This window comes from Phalaenopsis equestris, unplaced genomic scaffold (assembly GCF_001263595.1).
Source record: "Phalaenopsis equestris unplaced genomic scaffold, ASM126359v1 Scaffold000002, whole genome shotgun sequence".
Classification (NCBI taxonomy): Eukaryota; Viridiplantae; Streptophyta; class Magnoliopsida; order Asparagales; family Orchidaceae; genus Phalaenopsis; species Phalaenopsis equestris.
Genome location: NW_018164444.1, coordinates 66225409 through 66244121, shown reverse-complemented (window position 1 = coordinate 66244121; position 18713 = coordinate 66225409). Strand labels below are relative to the sequence as shown.

Genomic DNA, 18713 nt, shown 5'->3' with positions numbered 1-18713 from the left:
CAAGCTCTCTTCCCCATCATGAGAGAAGTGCTGCTCTATTTATAATTATTCAGGTGCAATTAATACATGAATATGAACAATTTGATCAGACTGTCTGAAATGCTTCATTTTATCAGACAACGTTATGATGAACATTTGAGTATCTTAATGATGTCGGAATTGAGGGATCGTGGGGTCGTTGGATTCGTCTTGTCAATAAGTTCAATCCGACTATAAGCTCGTTAGATTTGACATTAATTCACTTTCTAAATATACTTGAAAAGCTTCCAAAAATGGTTTAATGGTTTACTCTGTACTTGGATTGGCTCGAATTAGACTGATTTGGACCATTGAGTCCGCCTCGTCTAGCTGGTCATTTTGACTATACGTTTGCTTAACTCTGTATGACTTTTAATTAAAATTTAGTTGCTAATTAAACTATTATAAATTATTAATTGTTAATCAAACTATTATCTTTGCTAATTATAATTTAATTACCATAATTTAAATAAAAAAATATAACTTAACTCGTTAATCACTACTTAAAAGTGCTTATCATAAGTTCATAAAATCTTTAGAATCAATAGAGAGAGCTTTTACAATTAAATTATGACTAACCCGAATTTAAATGCAAAAACGCACTCCCAAAAACACTTAAATTGAACTTAAAAAATTTTACAAATTAATTGATCAACCAATATATCTAGGTTGGCAACATAGATTTTCATCACTCCTTCGGACAAATAATTTGCCAAAAAATAGATAGTGTCTTTTTAGTGAGAAAATTTTGTCTCCAAAATGCAAGCTTCGTCCGGATAACCAAATACACGATCAATTTTTTAATTTCCTCCGCTCTCTCTGTACATAGCATCCATTATCTAGATGCAGCTTACGTCCGTAATTTAGACGCAATATTTTTTCGTTTTTAAGTAGTCTAAATATGATCTCAACAACTTTCCAATACTATCAAATATCTTAATTATCTCTAATATATGAGCCATGTTAAACAATAAATTGTCCTCTAAAAAATAGCATATCAACATCACCATTTGTCATGGACATTTTTTAAAAAAAATGACAAAATATATCCTTGTGCATTATAAAAACCTTTTTAGAGCAATACAACCTTCAAAATTTTCATCATTTAACTATGTTCAATTCATATGCATCCCTCAAATCTTTAATATCACGTAAAAAACAATACTATCAAAACCTTAATAAAAAATGAAAAATAAATTTTCATGTACAAATCATGACAACAAAATGTTATAAATATAAATATCAAACTTAGGTGTTATACGTGTAAATACAAAAGAATTGTGAGGTATGTATGTAAATTTACCAAAAAAAAAAAAGCTTCTCTGAGCACCACCAACCACAACTTGTAATTCAACTTGAGCTTTCAGCTATTTTTTCACTAATTTTTAGCTTAAATTGCGGACTATTCATCTGCAACAGAAAGAAACAGTAAATTAACTGTAAATATCAGTAAGTATCTGAACTACCTAGATTTTATAAATGTAAATAACAAACGTTAGGTGTTAGATATGTAAATATTAAGAATTGCGTGTGCGCGCGTGAAAATGTATAATTGTATATAACGCTATACAAAATTTCAAGACTCACAAGCAGAGAAGGCTGTAGAATACAAGAGGGATAAAAGCATTATCAAGCTGTGTGGTGTAAGCCTCCAGTAAGCCAGTCACTGAAACAGCAACCACAAGTGACAACCAGTGCTGCAAACAAAACAATTGCATATATAAGACCTAAGCTTCAGTTTTTATGTGATATGAAAGATTTTGGTGGTATAAATGTAAAAAGTAAGGTCTTGTTGTTAGATACTTAGATATGTAAATATATAAGAATTGAGTGCTATGTATGTAAATGTCCCAAAAAATATTTGTTCGGATGGTGATAAGATATCTAACCTGAGAGAGTATATAACCGGTGGACGCCATAAGAGGTAGTAAAATTGAGCATGAAGCAAGGACTGAGGTTATGCCTGCTGCGGTACCTTCAATTGTTTTTTCTGTGGACATAAACATGATCGTCATGTCAGCAGTTCAATAGAGATCAAGATTTAAAAACATACCACTCAATTCCTATGTATTTACATATCTAACACAAACTTCAATATTTTACATGCTGCTACCTTACCTATGCATGAAAAAGTGTACTTCAATTTTTAGAAGGTAAAATAGTAATATTTTTTAATGTGACATGAAAGATTTGGGTAGTATAAATGTAAAGAATAAAATTTCAGTGTTAGATATGTAAAGACCTAGGAATTAGGTGGTACGTATGTAAATACGCATTGAAAATAAATAAAACTTTAAAAAGAGCCAACTGTAATGAGAAAACGATGATGGAAAAGTTATCATACTTCCAGTTTTGCTCCAGCGCAGAACTCCATACTTATGACCGACCATTGATGCCTGAAACACATGGATACATTGAGTATGGCAAAGCTATAATATCCACCCACACATTGACAGTTTATATATTGAAAACGTGCATGTATTACATAAAATAGAAGCCAAAACTAGAGATGACACCTAAATCATAAGATCATTTTTTTTCTTTGATCATCAATATGAAATTATTCTTGGCCAATTATTATCACTTCATATTAAAATTAAGGAAAAATTACATACAGACCATATAATTCTTCAATATTTACATATCTAACACCTAAAGTTTGATATTTACATTTATAACAGAGGTGTTAAAATCTATGCATGAAAAGCTATATTTCACTTTTAAAAACTTAGCAATAGTGGTATTTTTTATGTAAAATCGAAGGTTTGAGTGGTATGGTTAATTAAAGCATATAGTAATTCCTAGAGCAATACTTGAAATGGATTTTCACATCAAAATATCATCATTTTTTGGAAAATTTACATACATATCAAACAATTCTTATGTATTTACATTGCTTACACCTAAACTATAACATTGACATTTATAACGCTTTGGTATGATAAATTGGGTACGGGCGTAACATAAACCTAAACATAAAAGGTGTGCTTCACTTTTTATAAGTAGATAATACTATATTTTTTTATGTGAAAATTAAACATTTGAGTGTTATGCAGGTGAATATTAAAGTTTGGGTGCTAGATATGTAAATACATTGCTTGGGCGAGAGTCATATGCCCTAGTAATTAGCAACTTCATAGCTATGAATCTCAACCAAATCTTTACATCTCAGAAATAAAGCAAAGCCAATCAAACATAGAACAAATTTCAATCTAAGAAAATAATAATGGCTAATAGTCAGAAACCTAGAATCTAAATTTAGTTTGGCGCTTTCACATCTAAGAGAATAATCTTGAATCATGTCGCTCTCTCATTCAGACAATTGAAATCAAGTTGAAATTAATTTCTTAAAACATGACTAAAGGGCTTGGCATGCCTGCCTATTCTCATATTGACAATGCTCAAATTTAACGCCACCACAACATTTATTGGCCGTTCCTTATCTGCAGGCAACATTTATTGTGCTCTTACACAAATTAAACCTGAGAATTCATGTGCAATATCTTGTTCATGTGTTGCAGCCACGAAGCTGTAGACAAGACGTGCTTACACTCTTTTATTGGTCATATTCTAACCACATACCTTTTGAAAATCATGATGCAGTTGGATTCAGTAAACCAGCTAAACATATAAAAAATAGAATTCATGATGGATAGAGATTAAAAATAGTTTTATGAAAATAAATTTCATTCAAACAAAAAGATTCATCCATCAATATGGCCAAATACTTCATTTACATGCAAAATATATAAGCCGAAAAAAACCGTGGAGCACATTCGAGCCAATTTGGCAAACTGGATGCAAGATATTCTTAAATATAACTAGAAAAGAAAGTACAAATACAGAGTGATAACTTAAAAGAAACTTAAAAAAGAATTTGAAATAAGTTTTATGAACAAGAAAAGAGTACTGACCATAGTGTCTCCAATTCCCAAGCTCAAAATCCCAGCAAAAGGGGCAAGAGGTCTATCATTAAAGCCAGCGGACATCCACTTAGGAATAGCACAGCCAAGTAGAAGAGAAAAATGACTGCAAATAGTGGATCATATAGCAAAGAAAAATTAGTATTCATATTTGCTAAACTTATAAATTTCATAAATAGATAGAATGAAAAAAATTACAGTTAATACCTGACAATGAGATTTTCTGAATCACGATGATCAGTAAAGGCATTCATAAACTGATGCACCATATGTCCTAAGGGCCAAATATTCCAAATCTGCAAAATTTTTTTTAAGTTTATAGTAAGATTGATTAACTTGTTCGCATTATTGAGCTAGCGACAATTTTTTTGTTCTTTGAACTGGATGCATGAGCTAAATATCATGCGATAGGCCTACAAATTTTTGAGACCATGGTTTATTGTGTGAATAGAAAAACTATCAGTCACTTGTCTACATAGAAAGCAGCACCTAATAAAAAATAATTGGACCTATTGTCCATTAATGTTTAGATAAATGTTTCGCATCGCTTCTAACAATATTATTTGTAATTATTTAATCTTTTTCTCATTTGGCTTCTTTACTGGTTAAGTACCGCTCTGTTCCATCTTTGAGATGAATGTGTAGCTATTGATTAGATATCATAGTGTATCTGGAACCTTCTGAAAAATTTATATTTAAGCATTAAATGCTGTTTTTCCTAATCTTTGGATATTCAAAAGATTCAATACCTTATAAGGACCTCTCATATTCAATTTTCAACATTCATTTAATTACTTTCCCAAGAAAGTTGGTACTCTATTGCCTATTGCATATTCATATGCTCCTCTGCTAAATTTTCACTATATATATATTTATAGTTCTCATCTGAGCGAAAAAAAAAAGGACTTATGGCAGCCAAATAAAATTCGCAAATAAAAATCCTGCCCATTGCACTAGTTTATAATCAATAAAGCATATGTTGCTTTTTTATAGCTTCAGAACAGTCCTGAAACTACCAAGGCAGCCTAAAAGCATATTGAGTTTTTTCTCTACAACCGCATTAATTATATCAAACACTTCATTTACTAAATCAAACCTCATAATATGGTTTTGTTGATTTCAGTAACTCTTATAAAGAGTTTTGGTTACAGCAGTAGTTTATGTGTAATCTCAAAAGTTGTTTCTCTAATTTATGCATTTTCACTAGTATTGTTGAATTACTTCAAAAAAGTTATACTGATTAAATATGTTTGAAATGATTAATATATTTACCAAACATAATAAAAAACATAAAATTATTAAGCATTCAATGTTTTAAGTTGCATTGACTATGATTAGTATTTTAAAGAGAATTTTTGGGTTCCATAAAGAGACTCGGCGAAGGATGGGTGAAGCAAAAACGAATCAGGGTTTCAATAAGACCTGATTTCAATAAGACCTGGTGCTGAAGTGAGAGTTGGGTGTCGTCCTAGAGTACAAGTTGTATTATAGTACATTTACGCCTCAAATTAGAGTCTTGTGTTCAATGATACTAGGTTTTTCAATATTGTATGTCTAAGCAATAATCAAATAAATTAGTATAAATTGGTCTTACAGTGAAATAACTTGACCAAATAAATTTAGGTTGCATAGATATTTTTTCAATTTAAACTTGGAATCACATGAGCCCATTGCTCCATTAATTTCAGCAAAAACATATGAACGATTTATGTATTTTCAAAGTCACCCCCTCTGTTGCCTATATCAACGATCTTTACATACATTTTTGCATATTTTTTATGCTCCAGTTATAAACGAAATTCTATAACTTAATTTTAGCAACTTTTTTCAGTTTAAGGAATTTAAATTTATGCATATGTATACTTTTCTTTTTAGCCCAGTGTAGTGTTAAATAATCAAAGTTTCTCGTATTATGAACGGATGCGGACAAAAAAGTCTGTATATGAAACTAATATTATGTAGGACCTTGAAATATAAGTATTATCATTGGTAAATTAATATAATTAGTAAAACCAATGGTTCATATGAAGAAAAATATCTAATGCACTCAAGAAACTAAATGAATTGGAGAAAAATTAAGAAGATATCATATGTTTTAAACTTTGGTATTCATGTAGGAGTCGTACTTTAAATGGTATTGATGTAATTATATATTAAGTTTGAAAGATAATATTATAAAAATTACTAAAATTAGACATAAAATTATAACTTTAAAGATTGTTGTTGATATTAAGATTCTTAATATTATAAGTGCTTATGCAAGTCAAATAGGATTAGATACACATGTTTAGAAGAAAAATTTTGGAATGACCTAGAAGAATTAATATAAAGGATATTTATAAAATAAATAAATATATATATATATATATATTAAAGGAGATTTTAAATAGACATTTGGAAAGTAGTAGCATATTTTAAAACAATTCATGATGGTTATGGCTTTGGAGTAATTAATGAAGAAGGTAGTGTTACATTGGATTTTGCTTCATCTTATGATTTTGTTATTGCAAAAACTCTAATTAAGAAAATAAATGAATATATTATCAATTATAAAGATGAATTTAATAAAACACAAATTGATTATTTTCTTATGAGAAAAAGAGATCATCGAGATTCTAAAGGTTTTAAGGTTATTTCAAATGAAATTTAAGTACTCAACATCGACTATTTATTTTGAATTTTAATATGAATGGTTAGAAGAAAAAAAATATAATGAAATATTATCATATAATTAAATGAGAGCGTAAAAGACACAAATCATATTATTTTTATCAGTAAACTTTCTGATATTACGCTTTGAGATATTCATCAAGAAGCGAATGATATATGAGAAACAAAAATTATTAAACAAGTTGTAAAATATGTACTTGGAAAATAAAGAGGAAAAGCTATTATAAATAAAAATAATTAGAGGAAGGGTAATAACGTATAAAAAAAGATAAATATAAGAAATTTTATTATAAAAATGTAAAAATCAGAGAATTAAGTAAAAATATAAAATGGCTTTTAAGAAGTCTAAGAGAATAATTTCCAATGTTAATAATTGTTTTTAGTGATCTTCATAATAAATTAGATGCTAAAGAAGGTAAAAGATATATGTATAAACTAGCCAAACAAAGATATTAAAAAAAATAAAAATTTATTTTATGTAAAGTGTATTAAGAATGACAATAAAAAAATAAACTTCTTATATGAGGACATTCAACATAGGTGGGTGGGACATTTTGATGAACTTTTCAATGAAGATGTTGAGAATATGATTAAATTTAGTGAGTTTAATATTGTTAATAATAATGAAATTATTTAATTTTATTGTCGCATTAGTAGAATAAAAGTTGAGAAGGCTTTAAGAAAAATAAAGGGTAAAACCTAATGGTATCGCAATAAATGTGTGAAAATGTTTATAAGATTTGAGAATTTATTGGCTTATTAACTTTTTAATATTATTTTAAAAGCTAAAAAGATGTTTGAGAAGCAAAGCGAGTGTATTTTGATCACTATTTTAAAGAATAAAGGGGATGCACAAAAATGTGCTAATTATAGAGAATTTAAATTAATGTCATAAATTAAAATTATGGACAATAATATTTAACATAAGTTAAGACATTATACCAGATTTCTCAAAATCAGTTTGGATCTATGTCGGGCAAGTCTACTATGGAAGTTATACATTTATTGAGAGGTTTGATAGACAAGTAAAGATAGAGTAAGGAGGACTTGCATATAATTTTTGTGGATTTAAAAAAAGCTTATGATAAGGTTCCAAGAGAAGTATTTTGGAGAGTTCTTGAAAAGAAGATATACCTTATATTCAAGTTATTAAAGATATGCATATTGAAACTGTTACTTGTGTTCAAACAAAAGGAGATTTGACGAAGCATTTTCCTTTTTTTTTTTGGATTACAATGGGGATTGGCTTTAAGCCCATATCTTACTAGACATTTAAAGAAGTGTGTACCTTGTTGTGCGTCTTTCATTGATGACGTCCTTTTTATGGATTAGACAAGAGAAAGAGTTCAATAAAACTTCAATTATGAAGGTAAACTTTAGAGTCTAAAAGTTTTTATTTGATAGATCTAAAGTTGAATATATGAAATGTAATTTTAGTTAGTATTAGTAGAGCTAGTGGCAAGAATATAACAATAGGTGAAATTAAATTATTAAAAGGAATGAACATTTTAATTATCCTGGGTCTATTGTTCAAAGTGATGGTGATATAGATGGAGATGTTATTAGTAGAATTCTAGTTCGATGGTTGAAGTGGAGGAATGCATCGGGTCTATTGTGTGATAGAAAAATACCGCTTAGACAAAGGAAAATTTCATAAGATGATAGTGAGGCTTGCAATGCTTTATTGTACAAAATGTTAGCCTATAAAAGAGAAGCATAAAACTAAGTTAAGTGTTACTGAGATGAGAGTGCTTATGTGGATGAGTGGTTTTACTCTAAGATACAAAATGTGAAATGAATATAATAGTAGAATGGTTGGCGTAGCTCCAGTGGCAAAAAATATTAAAGAGAATTGTTTTAGATTGTTTGGTCACATTAAATATCAACCATCTGATGATCCAGCTAGGAGAGTAGTTGTTTTAGATTTGACTTATGTTAAGAAAGATAGAAGCAAACCTAAAAAGACTTAGGTATGTTGTATAAAAAATGATCTTAATTTATTAGAATAAAATGAAAATATGACACTCAATAAGACACAATGTAGAAAAATGATTCATGTAGCACCACTTCGTGAGATACATGCTTATTGTTTTATGCATACCTTTCTTTTTAATAATTTTTTTTCCAAGTACAAAATATCATCAAGGAAAATTTTTGGGTGCTTGCAATCTACCTTAAAGCTCAATGGTTTACTCTCAACCCTGTGATAGGTAAAATGTCTAGCATGCACCCTATATCCTCAAACATTAGTTGTGAATAGGATCCTTCATCAAAGGCTTTTGATTTCTCTCATTTTTCCATTTTGGCATGAATGATTAGCTCTGATTTGCATGCATTAAGCAATTCAACCCTACATAATTCCCTGAAGGTCAGGAGAGCATCATGCTTTCAATCAATTTGCCAATTAGTAGATGAACGTTTTTTTTTTTTTTTTGGTCATATGGAGAAAATGAGTTGGTCCCATATTAGCTAAAAAGTTTTTTTCTTTTGTTAGCTTGAATAAGTAATGATGTTGGCTCAAAATTGACCTCAAAGAGGCCTGAGTCGAAAGGAAAGTGTTTAGAACTAAAAAAAATCTCCACTTTCGAATCAAACCTGATAAATTGGCTAACTTCAAAGAAAATTCGAATGCTTGCCCCTTATCTTCCACATATGGAGATCATTATAATTTGGCATGCAAGCAGTTGATTTTCAGAATTCAGTGGAATTATATTATTGATATGAAATGGGAAAATAAATAATGCTTACATAAATCCTAGAATAAGAAATACAATAAAAAAGAAATAACAAAAAATGAAAGATATAACACCTATATCTCCAAGCAATCAATTCATACTAATAACTTGTGCATAAGGAAACCAACATAAAACATAAAATAGGAAAGAAATAATTGTAATCTAAGGAAATAAATTTAATTCTCATAACTTCTAACAGAAATAAATTATTTTCTAATATAACTTTGAGCTCTCCCCCTCAAGTTGAAATATAGTATGAAAAAACCAAACAATGGGCGAGAAGGATTCTTTGTGAGGTGAAACTTAAAGTCTTCATCATATACTTGGTAATCAATCTCAAGAGTATTTAGTTGACTACGGTTGTGTTTGACTGTAGTTTCTGCAGTGTCTGTAGGCAGAATGAAGGCTTCTACAGGTGATGTTGCAGGGAAGTAGACAACTAACAGGAAAAGCTGCAAGATATGACCTGCATAAAAAAAGAAAAAGCTCTGGAGGTAAGCCTTACTGTAGTAAAAGGCTCCGGAGGAGAGCTTATTATAGGAATAATTCAGGTAGAGGCCCGCTACAGGAAAAACTCCAGAGGAGGGTACATAAAAAAACTACGATGAGGGTCTACTGCAGAAAAAGCTCCATAGAAGGTAAAAGAATCTGAAGAAGGGTCTACTGCAAAAAAAAATCTGATGGAGAACCTGTTGCAGAAAAAGCTCTGGATGAGGGCCTGATATAGAAAAAAATTTCAAAGGAGGGCCTACTGTAGAAAAAGCTCTGAAGAATGTATGATGCAGGAAAAACTCTTGAGGAACGCCTGCTACAAAAAAAAGTTCTGGAGGAGGCCTGCTGCAAAAAAAGCTTCGGGGGAGGGTCTGCTGCAAGAAAGATTCTGGAGGAGAGCCTGATTTTGGAAAAAGATCTGGAAGAAGACTTGCTGCAGGAAAAGCTCCTAAGAAGAATCTGCTGCAGAAAATACTCAAGAGATGGGTCTGTTGTAGGAAAGGATCTGAAATATGTCTGTGCACTAAAAAGCTTCGAAGGACCTGCTGTAGTAAAAGCTCTGGAAGAGGGTCTACTGCAGAAAAAGCTCTAAAGGGGGCCTGCTGCAGAAAAAAGTTTTGAATGAGCGCCTGCTGCAAGAAAAGCTTCAAAGGAAAGCCTACCGTAGGAAAAAGTTTCAGATGCAAAGGAAAAAATAGAGAATGAACTGCATATAGTTTTTCAGCAGCAGGGAGAAACCGACGAAGAAGGGCTTGGAAGTCGGCTGTTGGGATTTCATTCAAGGATACATACAGTCTCGCCGCTGTAATAACCTTCCTCAAGTAGTTTTAAAAGCAAACCAAAGATGAACTCCTTTGTAACAAGCTTCCCTTCATTTCCACAATTCATGCATGTGAAATGGTGGAGGACGCCACAGAGGTGGCTGTCGAAATTTATGGCCTATAGAAAAGTGTGGTAAAGTCTACAGGGAAGTTTTCCAATCAACAGAGATGATTTTCGGTTGTTAAGGACTTGCAGAGAGAGATTCGACAATACTTGGAGGTCGAGCTAGCAGGAGTAGGTTCGACAGCCTGTAGGTATGCAAGGAAAGGGTCCAGTTGACTGACATCTATAGAGGAAAACCTGCACAGATAGTTCTAACAATGGGAAAGACTGCAAGAGGGAGTGTCAGCAGTGGAAAAGGCTGCAAGTAGGTGCCCCAGCGGTCTTTGAAGTAGATCAGGAGGGAGGTCTGGCGGTTGGAAAACCTATAAGAAGGATCGGCGGGTGAAAACAAGGATGGGAGAACAAGCAGGGAAGCTAGCAGAGACGGGAGAACTAGTGGGGAAGATAGCAGGAAAAAGAGACCCTTCTTTCTTTATTTCAGCTGAAAAGAGGAACTAAATCCGACAGAGAGACCAGGATTTCTACTAGATAAAGAAAGTCACCCCTGGAGGAATTGGGGTTTCCACTAGAGAGAAAAACTCCTGCTTGAAATTCGGGATTTCCCCTGAAAATGAAAACTCCCGCTATCTAGAGGTCGGCAAAGTCGCAGCTCCTGGCTCGGTAGATCGGGAAGGGAAAGAATCGTGTGAGATCGTAACAAAAAAGGAGGTAATGCTTCAGAGGGGTTGCAAGGATCTACTTCGGCGGCGAGGGGATGCAGACAGCCTGCAGGAAGAGAAAGCATCCCTCCCGTCATGCAAGGAGGATGGCAGGAAGGCAGGAAAGCAGTCTGAGGGCTCTAAAGAGAGACTCGATAGCTAAGATAGGGAATAGAGCTCTGATACCATGTTGATTTTTAAAATTCAGCTGAATTATATTATTGATATGAAACAGGGGCATAAATAACCCTTACATGAATCCTACAATAGGAAAGACAATAAAAAAGAAATAACAGGAAATGAAATATATAATACATATATCTCCAATTAATAAACTCATATTAATTACTTAAAGATAAAGAAAATAACATAAAGCATAAAATAGGAAAAGAAATAATTTCAATTCAAGAAAATAAATTTAATCCTCATAACTTCTAAGAGGAATAATTTTTTTCTAATATAACTTCTAACACAATATTTTCTCCTTATCTTCATGAAATTAAAAAAATACATATAATGCATATGTATTAATTAGCAAGAATGTTAATTCCTTTGATAGGAAGCCTGCACTTCAGAATATCAATAATCTCAACAAACTATATAAGTTCAAGTAGTGGCACATAAATGTTGAAGAAGAAGCTATCTGTTATTTCCATTAGTTTAAATAACAGTTCATAGATATCAGAAAATCCTTTAGCAATCATTAGATACATAATCAAAACAATAAGTTAAATTTTGCAAGTTTCTAGAAAGAACTAATTAGAAATGATGAAAATAACTTACTCGCATCATTTCTAAAATCAAGAACGATGCCAAGGCTGCGCCAAATGCTAGGTCTAGAAAAGAAGGCTGCAAAATTTGGGTGCTTTGATAGTTAGCAAAATATTTATGCTGCAAGTTAACACACAAGTTGTCTCATTCCTTACGACCTCAAAGATAACTGCAGGTACAAATATCAGAACAGCCACCAAATGATAGTATTTTCGAAGAAGAATCCTTTCAGTCTTGCTGTTCTTTGAAATATTATAGAACCGGAAAACAGCTACACAGAGAACAAGGATCCAATAGAAACATAGAGAAATCCGCCTAAATGGCTCTGTGAACAAAAAATTAAGTATCCTGCAAAAGCAAGAAAGATCTTAAGTATAAATGCACTGCTAAGAATTGCAATTATTTAAAATAGACAAGTGCACGACAAACTGTGCATTCACTGAAAGAAGAGAAAGCTCGCTAGCTGAAGGTTCAATTAGAAGTTTGTGTACCGATAAATTTATATGTGCATTCTTCTAATCTTCACCATACTGGCGCATATATTTTTTTTATATATTAATTTTGTGGGGATTTACTTACATACCACCCAATTCTTATTTATTTACATATCTCACACCTAAAATTTCCTCCTGCATTTATATCACCCAAATCTCTCATATGAAATAAAAAATACCACCATTTTAACTTCTAAAAAGTAAAATAAACCTTTTCAAGCATAAGGTGGAATGTATGTAAAAATTGAAGTTTACGTGTTTGATTTGTAAATACATAAGAATTTAATGGTATGCATATAAATCTTCTGAATTTTTTTTAGTGAGGGTCACACACACATATATCCCTCCTACCATAAATTATGACGTTCACTCACCCACTTAAAGAGATGATAAGCCAACGTCCATACAAAGTTCAATGGAAGTCGGTACATTAGGGGGGGGGGGGGGGGGGGGGATTTTAGAAAAATAACTTTTTTTTTAAAAAAAAAAGCCCATCCAGTTAAGTTACATCAGCCCACAATAAAAATGATTTAACAAATATTACGTGAAGCATCTTTGACATGCTAATTTGAGCCGGAAAAAAAAACCAGCATCAATAACCTTGCTGAATGTTTTTAAAAGGTGTCATGATTTGGACAATAGGAAGGTTTTCTATAAAGTGGAGTCGTAGGATGAAATTTGAGCATGTTGGCCCCATTGTTGGATAATATCTGGTTTTTGCCCGTTTCCTTTGCTCATTAAGTTGATAAGATGATATTTTCTTGAGCGCAATTGAGCTAGGGACTATGGGGATTTTTCTAACAATTATTTCATTCGTATCCGTTCATAATAGCCGGTAAATTTCTGGTTGTAGCAACTCCATATTTATTAGAAAGATGTGTACCCTTTCTGATACACCGGACTAAGATGGATAACCCACTAGATCAAAGAGATAACAAAAAATATTACTAAAGCACTGAAAATGTTTAACCATCCATTCTGAGATGAGTATTCCCACTTCTAGATAATCAATAACCATGATTACTTAACTAAGCAAGTAACTAGAGTAAACATAAAAAAGCCATCTAATTCAATAATACTTCATGCCAAAAGCACAAAAGAAACATAGAAAAAATATCTTCAGACATAATATGCCAGTAACTGAAAGATAGTATACATGATCACAATAAAAGTACGGTGTTTTTTCATCTGTGGATACTTCTTCCTACATAACAGACATTGAGAAAAACAAAATTTGCTTTCATAGATGATAGCTCAAACAATCTAGCAGGACAAGCTTCTTTCAAAAGCAAATATAATGAAAATCATACCATAGCACAGGATGCATGGGAAAATCCTGTGCGAAGCAGATCAATGCAGGAACCAGCATGGTCAGTGTGATGAATAAAGAAGCATAAAAAAAAACAGAACTTCCAATCCCTCTTTGTATCGATCTATTAACAGCTTGCCCCTTATCCTTATTTAATACTGTTAATTCCCACATTTGAAGGGAAAATTTGTAAAAGACGGGGAAAAGTAGAAGGCCTGTCAACACTCCCTACATTGAAAGTTCACTAATATGTTATATGCATAGCAGAAGTTACTTAAAAAATAGAATTGCAGTATTTTACCTGGACAATTGTGCTTATTTCACTATTGACAGCACGTTTGAAGAAATGGAACATTGATGATTCAGAGGTCAGATTCATCTATCAAAAAAATTAAAGACTATAATCAGGTTGACAGTGATTTTCTTCTTCTTCTGAAATAAATAAATAAATAAAGTATAGGTCAAAAATGGTTACAAATATTTGTTGATATACCTTCGACAAAGCATTTCCCAAAAAGTCCCCTAAATAAAGAATTATGCCATTGGATACCAGAAGACTTTCACCTGAGAAGAAAACAAATAGATTACACAGAATGTAGAGCATGATAATCTAAGAAAGCATGATAGCCTTAAAATTAAAAACACAATTAATTTGAACTCAGTACAATATAAACTACTTTACGATAAATAACTTATGCAATTAAAAAAGTCTGATCAAAGTAATGCGGCTGGATGGTATTTTCTCTGTTAATCGTCTTAACCAAATAGCACAAATCACATATAATTTCCAGCACAACCATATTAACTTTAATTTAAATCGCAAATAACGGTTGAAGGTATTAAAGAGCCGAGTTGAAACACCTACAGGTTTATACCTATTGAAGCACTTGATGGAAAAGTGCAAAGAATATGCTTCAGAAGTACCATAGTTGCTAGTCCATAGCAGAACATCCATGACAGGTTCATTATAGCATACCAGTCTGTGGAGTCAAAATTTAGGAAATCAAAATTTTATCTTATAAACATCAATCCCTTTAGTGATAATAAGTATATAGATAGTTTATCAAATAAAGATTTTCTTTTAATAATCTTTGGAATTTAGAATTGCATCATTTCCTTGAGAAAAATGTTGAACAAGTTATAAGAAAGAGAAAGAAACAAACCGCTGAATGATTTTCTGGCAAAAGATAGATAGCATAGTAGTCCATAAACAGACATGAAGAATAAACTGTATTTAGAAGCTTGATCCCTTCGCAAATGAAAACTATTGATACTGACGCAAGAATACTTCAGTATAAAATAAAGGACGCTAACTATGGCAAAGCAACAAGAACATGCAGCCCAAAATTGAAAGCTATAATATGAAAGCCCTGCCAAGAAAAAAAAAATAGCACAATCAGCAAAACATAGTAAAAATACTCATCCAGACTAAGAATGGTTCACCTTATCTATTAAATTTACAAAACAAAAAAAAGCTGAGAAAGTAAACAGCAAGCATCTTACCAAAAATGTTAGCACTCTAGAGTTTAAATGGCGTCACTAGATGAATTCCTACAATAGCATGCTAACATTTTCTATAGCCTGACATTATGGTGTGTACATCTTTAATTCTTGTATGAGATCTATCGATAAGGACAACAAGATAAGAGATTTGAATAGAAAGATCACGCTAGACATTTTCTATGAACGGGCAAATTCAGAAAATTAAAACCAAAACACTTACATTCAGACCCAATCTCATGGTTCGAAATTGCTCTTGAGATTTGTATCATCCTAGACAACATAAAAGAGGGCAGTGTAACTGTAGCTAAAAGTATCCCAGAAGCAGCACCAGACCTAAAGAAGAAAATTTCATTATATTTAGATGCAAGTAAAAAAAAGTGTACTATATGGTGATATGGATAGAACTTCCTGACATTACATAATATACATCGCAAGCAAGGGCAAACCAAATAGCTACAACAAGCCACTTGAAAGTTTGCAATAAATTGAAGGAATATTTACATACATACCACTCAATTCCTACGTATTTACATATCCACCGCCTAAACTTCAACTTCTAAATACAATGTCACCTTGCCTATGCATGAAAATGTGCATTTCACTTTTTAAAAGTACAAACAGTAATATTTTTTAAGTGATATGAAATATTGGGAGTTAGAAATGTAAAAAATAAAGTTTAAGTGTAAAACAAGTAAATGTATAGGAATTGGGTGGCCTGTGTGTAAATGTCTCCAAATGAAAACAAGTACACAGATAATAATTTTCTTTTAGATAGCATTTTTGGTACTTTAATGTGTTTTTAATGCACGAAAATATGAATGAAGAGACAATTATTAAAAGAAGTTTTAGATATGTCAGTTATAATGTGTTATGGTATGGCTCATATACCATATCGGGACAGACGCTGGATCGAAGCGGAGCGGAGCGGAAGAATCTGTCCAAATTGGGAAGTTACGTGGGTTGGGGTGCGGGGGCAAAGCCCCGCAGTTTGGTACAGGGGTAATATTGTAATTACATATTGTGCATAGGTTTACTCCTGGGGTTATAAATAGGCCTGTTAGTAACCCCAGGAGGCATCCCTGGTTTCTGTAAACCCTTTTCTGAATAGTGAAAGGAACTCGCCGCTCTGCTCCCGAGGACGTAGGCATCTTTGCCGAACCTCGTTAAATCTCTGTGTTCTTCTGGATTTGTGTCGATTCCTATTTTTCTTCGCCCTAATTTTCTCAACCAGTGGTATCAAAGCCAGGTTTGAGGGGAATAAAATTTTTATCGACGAAAGAAAAAGTTCGGCGGCGAGGTTTTACGAATCAGAGTGAAGGTTCTCGGACTCCGCGATATCTGTCGAAGGAGAGGGAGTTCGTGACAGGACTCTGGACCGCGGCTTGGGGAAGCAGATTGCGTGGAGATTTGCGGGAAGCGAATCGCGTGAGGGATCGCGACAGAAGCTGCTGGGGAGTTGTCCGACGCGGGAAGGAGCGGAGGATCGCGGCGTTCTGCGGAGGAACGAGTTCGCGGACGCAGAAGCACAGTTCCTGTTCCTGTTCGTGGATCGCGACGCTCACATAGGAAGGAACAGTGCTTGGGCGGAATAGGCGGGATCCAGAAAAGGGAAGGAGCGGAACTTGCGTTGATCGCCAACAGAAAAGGAAGGAGCGCCGGTCTCGAGCAGAAACGGAAAGGTTCCTGGGCAGAAATAGAAAGGTTCCTGGGCAGAAACAGAGAGGAATAAAGAAATATTCGATTTCTTAATTAAAGGAATATTCCTTCGAGGCATATATTTGGCTCCGCTGAAACAGGGCTTTGAAAATCGGAAAGGAAAGCTTTAGTCTGCTGCTTTGAAAAAAAAAAAATTGGAAAGAAACTTTTTTTTTTAAAAAAAAAGAGGTTCTAAGCAAGGATTTTTTACAGAGGAATTTTTTGCAGAAAATTTCGTTGTAGGTTCAATTTTCAGATGGCATTTTCTGGTGCGAAACGGAATAGGCGGGATCCAGAAAAGGGAAGGAGCGGAACTTGCGTTGATCGCCAACCGAAAAGGAAGGAGCGCCGGTCTCGGGCAGAAACGGAAAGGTTCCTGGGCAGAAATAGAAAGGTTCCTGGGCAGAAACGGAGAGGAATAAAGAAATATTCGATTTCTTAATTAAAGGAATATTCCTTCGAGGCATATATTTGGCTCCGCTGAAACAGGGCTTTGAAAATCGGAAATGAAATTTTTAGTCTGCTGCTTTAAAAAAAAAATTGGAAAGAAACAAAAAAAAATTTTTTTTTTAATTAAGCTGATTCAAAACATTTAATTAAGGAAAACTTAATTAAAGAAATTTAATTAAGAAAAATTCCTTAATTAAGAGAAAATTTTTTTTTTTTAAAAAAAAAGAGGTTCTAAGCAAGGATTTTTTGCAGAGGAATTTTTTGCAGAAAATTTCGTTGCAGGTTCAATTTTCAGATGGCATTTTCTGGTGCGAAATTCGAGGTGGTGAAGTTCGACGGCACTGGTAACTTCGGATTGTGGCAAACCAGGGCGAAAGAATTGTCTGTTGGCGCAACAGGGAATCTTGAAAGCTCTGCGGGCAACAAAACCAGATGCCATGGAGGATGAAGATTGGGAAGAATTGCAACAGCGAGCGGCAGCGACGATACGCCTATGTCTGGGAGATGAAGTTATGTATCACGTGATGAATCTGAAATCTCCAGGAGAGATTTGGAAGAAATTGGAAACTCAGTTTATGGCAAAATCTCAGACGAATAAGTTGTATTTGAAGAAAAAGTTGTATGGGCTGAAGATGCAGGAAGGTTATGATCTGGCGCAGCATGTTAATGGCTTCAATCAAATAATCACAGACCTGTCACGGCTTGATGTGTGTATTGAGGATGAAGATCGAGCGATGATTTTGTTGTGTTCATTGCTCTCTTCCTATGAACACCTGGTGACTACTCTGACATATGGGAAAGAGACTATCAAAGTTGATGAGATTACTGCAGCGTTGTTGGCTCACAACCAGCGGAAGCAGAATGCAGGGGGAAGCTCTCACGGAGACAGTTTACATGTTAAGGGTAAGCAGGATCGTGGAAGCAAGAAAGAGAAGGAGAGTTCTGGAAGGCGAAATTCCAGATCAAAGTCTAGAGGCAAAAAGGAAATTCATTGCTACAAGTGCAAGGAGCCAGGTCATATGAAGAGAGATTGTCCAAAGCTGAAGAAGCAGAATGGGGAGAAAGGTGAT

General features: G+C 33.3%; 1 protein-coding gene across 2 annotated transcripts in view; it reads right to left on the bottom strand.

Annotated features, from left to right (window-relative positions):
• Positions 1 to 1276: 1276 nt before the first annotated feature.
• The window catches only part of LOC110039309 (dolichol kinase EVAN), a 23132-nt gene continuing 5695 nt past the window's right edge, over positions 1277 to 18713 (bottom strand). Inside the window, exons 2-15 of one of the 2 annotated variants that reach the window (XM_020744329.1) lie at positions 15719 to 15831; positions 15159 to 15365; positions 14871 to 14975; positions 14489 to 14559; positions 14297 to 14374; positions 13997 to 14223; positions 12351 to 12540; positions 12205 to 12270; positions 4149 to 4237; positions 3933 to 4047; positions 2363 to 2414; positions 1908 to 2008; positions 1606 to 1715; positions 1277 to 1455 (exon numbers count right to left, since the gene is read on the bottom strand). In XM_020744329.1, coding sequence (XP_020599988.1) covers positions 1452 to 1455; positions 1606 to 1715; positions 1908 to 2008; positions 2363 to 2414; positions 3933 to 4047; positions 4149 to 4237; positions 12205 to 12270; positions 12351 to 12540; positions 13997 to 14223; positions 14297 to 14374; positions 14489 to 14559; positions 14871 to 14975; positions 15159 to 15365; positions 15719 to 15831 — 1528 coding nt within the window. In that variant the 3' untranslated portion in view covers positions 1277 to 1451. The remainder of the gene's footprint in view (positions 1456 to 1605; positions 1716 to 1907; positions 2009 to 2362; positions 2415 to 3932; positions 4048 to 4148; positions 4238 to 12204; positions 12271 to 12350; positions 12541 to 13996; positions 14224 to 14296; positions 14375 to 14488; positions 14560 to 14870; positions 14976 to 15158; positions 15366 to 15718; positions 15832 to 18713) is intronic. The other variant, XM_020744328.1, reaches the window with a different exon arrangement.